We start from the raw sequence: 10,127 nt of genomic DNA, 5'->3' as shown, positions 1-10,127 counted from the left end.
GGATATCGATGTTTACACCCTTGTGCAATGAAGAGGATGCACGTTGTATCACAAGACACGATAAGCCAGCTGATTGATTTGTTTCACTGAGGCATTTTGTGAGGGTATAGCTGCTGTGGCATTTGTCTGGCTGGAAACAACAACTGTAATCTCCACATTTCGACTTTTCTCAAAACACTATTTCAAGTTTAATCTCAAAATGGACTCATTTTTTTCCTTTCATTAATGTGACCTTAGTACTCTACCGTACCACTAATTACCCAACTTCTAAAAAAATACTTTAACAACATATTTAGTAATAAAAAGACCATCAACAGGAAATAATTAAATAACATAAAAAAATAAAGTCATTTGCTCCCCCCCCCCCCTCTCTCCTGCACTTTCCTCACTTTCACTATCCAATAGAAGACAAGGTGCCTTGTTTGTTTGAGGATTTCTCCAAAACATGTGATGATCACAGTTATTGATGGTCTGGTTTAATAAGTGGTTTTGTTTGAAGTTGTGCAGAACTTGTCTGTGTCACCATTTCACAGAATATGATCAGGATGTGACAATAGCCAAATTGTCCAGCAGGGGCCACTGTGGAGATGGTTTCAGATTGTTTGGAATCATCAATACAAGCACAAAGACTTCAAATGTTTCACGAAGTCTCGCTTTGCTCATCACTAGTATGGTGACAACTTCACAGGAGGTCCGTATCTCAGCACTGTCATAGTTAAAGGTGACCTTCATAAACCGAGAAACTGACATTCATGTTTGCCACAGAAAATCCACATTTACTCCTAAGGGTTTAAATGCACAAAGAGACAGACACTGAGACAGAGACGAAGATAAAATCAAAACTTTTTTGTTGCACCATATTTAATGAAGCCATGCAAAACGAGTGCAAATGTTTTGTTTTGTTTTTTTCTTCATTTGTCTTATTTTTTGAGGCATTTCTCAGGACTCACAGCTAGAAGATGAGCCTGTATATAAAAAAGGTGACTAACTTCTTTTTAGCATGATGACACTCTTGGAAGATCATCAACTTTTTAGGTCAAACATTTCTTCTGTTTCTCTCCATCATAGGAATTAAATTAGTAGATTTTATCTATTTAAATCATGATATAAACCATGATACTGATGCTCAAAATCAGTTATAGAGAAAAGAAAATGTGAACAAAAGCAAGATTTTGCTTTAGACTTTGATAGTTGGAGGTGGTGTGAAACTCAGTTTTAGCAGAGTCTAAATTTGAATCAATAAATCATTGAATATTATTGTAGGCTTTACACTGAGGTGCTAAAACGTTATCTTAGTACAGTTGTCACATGCCATATAACATGGACACTTAAGTGGAATAACAGGTAAAACGTGCTTGTATTTATTGATTAAACAGGTTGATCTAAAAGTGGTCCACATCACTAAATTAGACCTGGGGGGTCTCCACATTTTCAATTTCACTCACCTTTACTAAAAACTCACCGTTTGAAACTCTGACCTCAAAGTCAAAGTATGAATCTGGAGCAGAAGATCTTCCCAAACCACACCTGTACATTCCTGCGTCAGACTTGATCATTTGTGAGAAGCTTAAAAACACAATTCCTCTTCTTGGAGATCCATCTTTATACTTCATGCTGTATCTGCCACTCTGAGCTGTGCTTCCATCTGTTTTAATGAGGATATCTTCTGCTCGCTCACATTTTTCCTCACAGAAGAACTTTGTGCTTCCAGACAAAGATAAGTTGCAGTTAAGCGTGCCATTAAATCCTTCAGCTGCAGACCAAATATTATGTTTTGCCTTGACGAGCCCAGCTGGACCTGTCAGATGAAAAACAATAATACATTTAAAACAAGATGGATAATCACAACATTATTTAGTGTATGTAGATATTAGACTTGTAGTCAAGACTGAACCAAGACCAAGACAAAGTTGAGACGAGACCGAGACAAAAAAGTCTTTAAACTGCAGCCAGATGCTGCTTCGTTTACGGGTTTCAGGCATATTTATGTGTTCTTGCTTTCACACAGCCCTCCTCACTGCTGTCTACTGTCTCACTCACTTACTGAGAGGACAGACGCACGCTCCACTTGACTGTCGCGTCTTTTACCCTCTGTTTTTCACACAATGATATTATCCTATATCTACGGAGCCCCTCTGATGACATGGTACAAAAAATAAATAAATTGTGGCCACAAAATATAATTTCGAGGCCACGAAATACTTATTTGTGGCCACGAAATACCTATTTCGAGGCCACGAAATAGGTATAACGTGCCCACGAAATACTTATTTGTGGCCACGAAACACTTGATGATATATATATATATCATCCCAGGGCACATTCACTAGAACCTGCATCAGCCATAGTACGGAGTCCTTGCTGTTGGTGATGTCCTTAAGGTGAGTGTATTATATTTTATATTTATTTCATATTGTTATCCCGCAATTCGGCAGTTATTTATTCAGACCTATATTGTTACTATGTTCTAAATGGTATCTGCTGACGTTTCAAATGTTGTATCCTCATGTTGTTACTACACGTTGTTTTGTTGTGCTAATATGTAGCCGTAAACTCATTTTTAACTGTAGGACGTGCGGCGGCCCCGCAGCACACTTTGGAAGTAGAGCAAGGCTGAAGGCTACTAATAAACGAGGTATGTTCAACATAAAACCTTAGTTCTCTGTGTCACGAAGGTGTCTCTCTTTTACCCTGGCCACATCACCATACTAGCTGGTGCAACTAATCTGGGCTGGACAATAATAACAGTTTTAGATGGAAAGCATCTTAAAATTGCCTCTTTTTTTCGCTGAACATCTCCTTTGAAAGTAGTATCATGTGAGTCACACTTGTTAAGGTAATGCATGCTAAATGAGCCGTAGCTTTCAATGCATCACTGGATGAAGCCTTGCAGTTAGAGTAGCTCACTGCGGGTATCACGTTGCCAAGGGAACTAATAAAGCATACAGTGATCGGAATGATTTTGTATTGATGCAGGTTGTCATTGCTCATACTGAACTACTTAAACTCCAAGTAGACAATCGCTCCATTCCTCATTACCATAGATAATATCTAAGTAATAAAACAATCATTATCAAATTCTGATTTGCCATAGATAAAGTGATTTTATAGGTAGGCTATCATGTAAAAATCTGCTACATAAAATTTATAACTGAGTGTAAAAATACTAATTTCATTTTCATGTGGTTTAGAGGTCAGCTATGGATACTTGGCTGCGAGAATTCTTAACAGAGCGTAAAGTTGAAGAAGATGTGATCAAGAAACTTGAAGATGAGAATGTAAGCCACTGCAGCTGTTGCTGTGTGCGTGCGTGTGTGTTTGTGTGTTTGTTTTTGAACGGAGAGCTGAAATCCACAATTTACTATGCACATTCTAAAAAAAATTATTGAATTTCATATTTTTGTTTAATCAGTGACATTAATTAATGACGTGATATGTTTAAAGAGTAATTTAAAAAGTAATTTTTGTTCATCTTATGTTGGACAAATGTGTACCACATTACCAAAAGTATCTGTTATCAAATGTAGATAGCAAAAAACAACTCTAAAATATGCAGTTGTACGTATTCATTGTTGTTAGGTTTTGTATTGTTGATTGTCATTTATGCTTAGAAATATTTAACCATATATGCTTAGAGGTGTATAATCAATTGTGTAGTGATAGGATGTGTGATCTTTAGCAGGCTGCAAAGGCTTGGTGTGTATTCCACACTGGAATGCACACCTACATCCTGGGAGCATGGGAAGAGGTCGTACCTTGTTTTATTGTTTTATGGTAGGATAAACGTGGCTATATCTGTTTTAGGCTAAGTGCCTTTTGTTTAGATGAACTTTTGGACTTCCAGACCAGCAGGTTTAGGGAAGTCATTTATGGGGTCACACTCTGACCACACACACACACACACACACACACACACACACACACACACACACACACACACACACACACACACACACACACACACACACACAGGCAAGGTACTCTTTGTTTGTATGTAGACGTCATATGTTAATGAACCTATGCATATTCATGTAACCACAATAAAAGGAGTGCTATGGGGAACCTGGCTGAGAGTCTGACGGAGGTCAAGTGGTGGAACGACACTTGGCTCCAGGCAGGTCTCCCTCATGCATAAGTAACAAGAAGAACTTTGCCTACTTGGTGTTCAATGCTTTTGCTGTGTAATTATATTGTCTTCAACGTTCCAGCGAATAGGTTCAAGCTACAAACCTATCAATTGTTTTTTTTAATATTGACAATTTTATTACTTTGTTATTTATATTTTTCAGATTGATGAAACTGTCATTCCCTTAATGACAGACAGTGACCTGGCAAAGTACATCCCCAAAGTTGGCGATAGAGTCTCCACTGTGGCCTTCTGCAGACAAGCAACACTGTCACGGACATCACCATCCAGGAAAGAATCTATACTCTCAAGGCTACGACAAAGACTGACAGGAGCTGAGGGAATGCCTCCTAAAAAGAAATTGTCTCAGTGGGCAGAAAATACAAATGCAAAACGAACAGTGAGACAAATTGAGGTTGGCTGGATGGATTTTGATGAGGAGAAGGGTGGGTTCAAACAGGTTAAGTCTGTAAGTGGTGGTGGAACAAGGCATTTATCTGTAGATAAAAATGAAACAGTGTCAAATATCAAACTTGTGGCTGAAAATCTGTTTTTCCCCAATGGCACCTCAAAAAAAACCAAAAGTCTTTCACACTATTCAACTCATATTGAGAGCTCACAGATGCATGTGGATGCTTCCAGTACAGTTGATGAGTTGTATAAGCAAAGTAAAGTCAAAATTCTGCGACTTTATCTGTGTACCAGAAAGAAAACACAACAGCAGCCTCAAGACGTAGAGGCCGATCACGCAATAACCCAGCCCTCTGTGGTAGATCTCACTGACAATGAACCTAATCAGGCCGCTGATGATCTGTTGGTGGAAAACATAAATTCAGAACCATCAAACCACTTTGTAATTAATGATGGAGCTTCCATAAGTGGATATTTGGAACTGAATGACACATTACCATGGGATGGTCTGCCAAATGTAGGTGAAAGTGAAGATTCTGATGCAGTTGTTATTATTAGTGGGGATAACAGGGTGGATATTAGTGTGGTTGATCTAAACCCTGAAACACTGTTTACAGAAAAAGAGTCTGATCCACCTCATCACACATTGTCTCTCTCACCGGGGCTGACAGGAGAGGCCAATAATCCGGACCAAGCACCCCCTGAACCACGATCTTGTCCCGTAATACTAACTGTTAGAAGAGGTCATTGTCTTACTGATTTGATCAGTGCCTTTAAGGACTCAAACATTATTTCATCTGAGGTCAATATCAAAATGTTGTTACCAAATGGAGAGCTTGAACAGGGGGGAGGAAGTGGTGTTTTGTGGGACTGCCTGACAGAATTTTGGATGGATTTCTATGACAGCTGCACATTGGGAGTTGAGGTGAAAGTCCCATTCATCCGGCATGACTTTCAGTGTGAAGAATGGCAGGCTATAGCTAGAGTGTTTGTTGTAGGGTGGAAACAAGCTGGTTACTTCCCAGTGAAGCTTGCAATACCCTTTCTGGAGGAGATATTGTACGGCTCGACAACCAGTAGTTTAAAAGATTCCTTTCTTTTGTACGTCTCACAAGAAGAGCGATCTGTTCTCCTGAAGGCTTTGGATGACTTCAATTCAGTGGATACAGATGAATTGCTGGAAGTACGTGATGCACATGAGTGCAAGCAGGTTCCTACCAAGGACACACTGCTCCCTGTTTTGGCACAGATAGGACACAAACAACTGTAAAAACAGTGAAGGAGCTTCTAATCTTTCCAGAGGAGATGACAGCTGCCCAGTCAACAGTTTCTCGTTACCTGAAAAGGTACATTGGAGAAATTGATTTCAATTATCTTCAGCTTTTCCTGCGCTTCTGTACAGGATCCAATCTGTTGGATAAAGCCATACTAATTGAGTTCATAGAAACTACAGATTTCCTCCGCAGACCACAATCCCACACATGTGGATGTGTACTAAAGCTGCCCCTTGGTTATCACAGCTATCCAGACTTTCGCAGTGAATTTAACAGCATTCTCGCAAGCTCTATGTGGGTGATGGATGTGGTGTAGGTCAGTGTTACCCAGCCTTGGTCCTCAAGGCACTCTGTCCTACACGTTTTAGGTTTTCCACCCTAACAGTTCATAGAAACACGGGTGTAGTTAACAGTAACATGAAGGAATGAATGTGAATGTTCAATAGACTGGGTGGTTAAGTTCTCTTAACAGTGTAGCCCGTTGTGCCTTTTTCATGTGCAGCCTTTTTTTTCATCTGGTCAGTAAGTGCTTTCTTAGTTTCTCCCCCCAATTAAAATAGTAAGCTAAAGGGAACGTTCAGGTTTTTTGAAGTGGAGTTACCTGTAGTAGACAGCACTTAGCACTCTGATTTTGCAGAAGCAGCAGTGAGTGTTGGGGACAAAATAAGGCAACAAATTGCTTGGGGAATGAGGCCACAAAACAACACCAGTTGAAAATACATATACATATTTAAATAACATTTTCAGTGCTTCACCTGGTAGGAATCCGTACACTAAACATAGAAGTGCATCTGTTCCTGCTGCACACATTGTTACTGTGTTTTTGGCTAGTGCCAAAATAAATTACTAATTTTAACATTCTAATACTTTTTTACTACAGGAAGAGTAACAAATATTTCCAATATAGCATACAGTAACAGTTCTACAAACTGGAAGATTGCTGAGTGCTGTCTACTGTATATACAAACATAAGTACAACACCATTACAAATACCATATTCCAACTGATTAAGCATGTTCTATATTAAAGTATTTCAGATGTTTGCAGAAATCTTAATAGAAACAAGAATGTGAACCTTTATGTTCCTAATGGGTTTAGAAGAAAAGTTGTCAAACACAGAGATTGGTTACATTGTAAAGAGGTTTGTATAACATTTTAGAAATAACTGTTATTTTATCCTGTTATTATATGCAAAATACAACCTGTTTTTGAGTATGGTGTATTTTGAAAGACACCAGTAAACCATTCTCATTTGTACAAAACTTTGTCCTCTCTGTTACATTCTATACATCTTTAAACATGAACATGTCTAATGACACCGCTGAAAGTTATTTAACTACTCATTCTATAATGTCATACACGTGCTGTGATTTTTAAGAAAAGAAGTCGTTCTTTATCAAACATGGGATTGCTTTAATCTATTCCACAATGACAAAATTATAGGCTCAAGAAACATTTGGAGCATTGGTGACACAACTATGATTCTACACTTTAGCCTACTTGGTCTTCTTGTCTAATTGATCACAACATTAGATATATTGCCAGTCTATGTGGTTGTTATCCAAGGTGCTCTTGTTTTTGTTAGAAATGAACACATTTTTGGTACCAAAAACTATTATGAACAACTTTTGATGCTTTAACAGTGTGATAAGTTTAACTCAATCCCAAAAGGATTTATTTTTTTCTAACCTGTATCATATTTTAGTTTAATATTCCACGCTTTGTAGCTACCAAGAGCAAGCAACACTTCATGATGAGTTAATTTACTGACATGGATAAAATGAAAATTATGTTATACAGTCTTTTCTGATAATTTTGATACAAAGACAAGATAACTACACACTGGAGAAAAATAATTACTTAATAATAAGTACATTAAGCTGTAGGAATACGTACTGAAGTACAAAATGTACTACATTTGTATGTTTGTGTCCATTTAAGTAGCCTCAAATAACTGTGAACGAACTGTATCCCTGAGATGAAAATATAAATCAAGGGCCTGGGACATGGTAGATGGGAATTCCAAGCTTGATTCCTCCATTATTATTGTGCACAAATCAAACACTTGCACATCACATGGGACTGAACTAACAAAAGTGCAGCTATTTTTACACAAGGTCAAATTTTCTGTCAGTGGAACGAGACAGTCTTCTGCACCCCAAAGGTGAGGGGCCATGTACATGACATCAGGTATCCCACAGGGCACGTTGTTATTCTTTGAGGGCCTTATACGGTGAGCATTCCAAACACTCCGGATGTCATTCAATACCTCCTGATGAAGAAACAAGAATTAGGTCAGAGCTGTAATACAAGGCATTTTTAAAATGGTCGAAAATAAGTGTGGTGCATCCTTAAATGAATTGAAAAGCAGCAATGTTTGGATGCAGTTTAATGAAAACCAAAGGAAGAGGGAGTGATGGCAAAAAAAGAAAAGAAAGAACCACACCAGGCAAACCACTGAGTTGTGGGATCTGGGCTTTATACTAATACTAATCTTGGTGCGGATGCGCAAAGCTTTTCAACTTTATGCGCATAATACAGGTGACAAAATCAATATTTTTCAATCCCATGAGGGGATCCAATATCATCTCAGACCTGAATGTACCAATGATAGAGCGCTGAAGAGTTACTGATGCGTGAAGCCTCTAACTGCTTTTGACAGACTGGCAGTGACAGATCGGTAGCTGCAGCATAACTGCTGATGCAGAATGAGTGCAGACAAGGATAATGTCCTCCGATCAGAAAAAAACAACATTTAAGTCGTGCTGACTTCTGATCAGTTCAATTGGCAAAGTGTTCCCTGATTTAAAAACTTTGGCTGGGTTGATGCTTCAGCCTCCATTACGCACATACAGAGCGCAGTTGACCTACTTCAACAACGTTAGGAATACATTGCATTTACCGTACGGTAAAGGTAACGTCGTTTTAACTATGTAAACGATTATTTTGTTACCCTTACTGCTAAAACAGCGTAATTTAATGTAATTAATTACCACCACTGGTTATCATAATATGGGCCATTTACCTGAATGATTGGCATGAAGCAGAACTGTGACAGAGCTTTGTCAATGAAATCCCCAAAGAAGAATCCTTCGTCCTTCAGTTCTCCTAGAAGCTTGATCCATGACTCGACTCCTTCTTTTCTCATCACTCCCCACCAGCTCTCAATTCTCTGGTTTGCGGTATTTGCTCTTGTGACGTAGCTTCTGTCTCCTGCTCTATCATCCCCATCATTTCTCCGTAAATAACGCTGGAGGTCTCTGACCAACACGTTCTCAGTGCCCATGTCAGTTCGTACGAGCCTGGGGAAACCCCCACGACTCTCCACTGCTTCCACAAAGTAACCTCCGATCACCTTTGGGTCACTGTTAGTGTGTGCGGCCCGCAGCCAAATGATGTTGCGTGAGAAACCGTCGATGCATCCATTAATACATCTCCCATATGGCTTTAGTTTGTCATAAGAGTCTATGTGCCACACAAAGTTAGGCCCCTGAGCAAAATATTGCCTCCTTCTGAGACGTCTGGTCTGGCGAACCTGGGAACCTACTGGGTCCAGTAAAGAGATGAGGATCCTGACGTCTTCTTTCCTGATCGCAATGCCGTGTTGTTTGCACTTTGTAAACATCCACCGATAACCGTGATCCTTCCCAGGCCCTTGCAGTTGGTTCACAATAAAATCTATCCCGGCGTCCAGATCGTACTTACGTCTGTAAAGCGACTTGGCTCTCAATATCCGGTTTAAATGTCTCTCCGTAATGATGGTTCCTTGCATTGCCAGGCTTTTCAAAATGCATTTGTAGCTCATTCCCAGCCTAAAATAAAACTCAATCAGACTGTCTCTGTCCATGGTGTATAGGTTTAGCCTACTTTTATGCTTGTGTCTCTACGCAGCTGTCCAGGAATTCTATCAATAAGATGTGCGCACGTTATCTATTTCGTGGCCACAAATGCGTAATTCGTTGCTACGTTATACCCAATTCGTGCCCACAAATTAGCATTTCGTGCGCACGTTATACCTATTTTGTGCCCTCGAAATAGTATTTCGTGGCCACAAATAAGTATTTTGTGGCCACAATTTATTTATTTTTTGGACCATGTCATCAGAGTGGCTCCGTATATATCCTCGCATGTGATTGGCCACAATATGGAGGGATTGGAGCACAGCTGAGCCACTGTGTGAGAGCTGAGCAGCGAAAGGAAACTAAGTGAGGAGCCGGCTCTCGCTCAGTGGGAGTCGACTCTTCTGATTCACTACAAAGCACTCTCTAAGCACGGCTCTTAGAGCTGATGCTTTTGCAGATGACACATTATCGAAC

General features: G+C 39.5%; 1 protein-coding gene and 1 pseudogene across 1 annotated transcript; both read right to left on the bottom strand.

Annotated features, from left to right (window-relative positions):
- The window catches only part of LOC146390390 (polymeric immunoglobulin receptor-like), a 78,377-nt pseudogene extending 76,031 nt beyond the window's left edge, over positions 1–2,346 (bottom strand).
- A 5,401-nt stretch (positions 2,347–7,747) lies between these two features.
- On the bottom strand, positions 7,748–9,583 carry LOC146390389 (uncharacterized). The gene is made up of 2 exons (XM_084921354.1): positions 8,837–9,583; positions 7,748–8,083 (listed from the first exon to the last, which is right to left on the bottom strand). Exons 1-2 carry the CDS (start codon positions 9,581–9,583, stop codon positions 7,748–7,750), a joined length of 1,083 nt encoding a protein of 360 aa, XP_084777480.1.
- Between the last annotated feature and the right edge of the window lie 544 nt (positions 9,584–10,127).

This window comes from Perissodus microlepis, chromosome 3 (genome assembly GCF_051167445.1).
Source record: "Perissodus microlepis isolate ML-2025 ecotype Zambia chromosome 3, ASM5116744v1, whole genome shotgun sequence".
In the NCBI taxonomy this organism is placed as follows: Eukaryota; Metazoa; Chordata; class Actinopteri; order Cichliformes; family Cichlidae; genus Perissodus; species Perissodus microlepis.
This window is presented reverse-complemented; position numbering and strand designations above follow the sequence as displayed.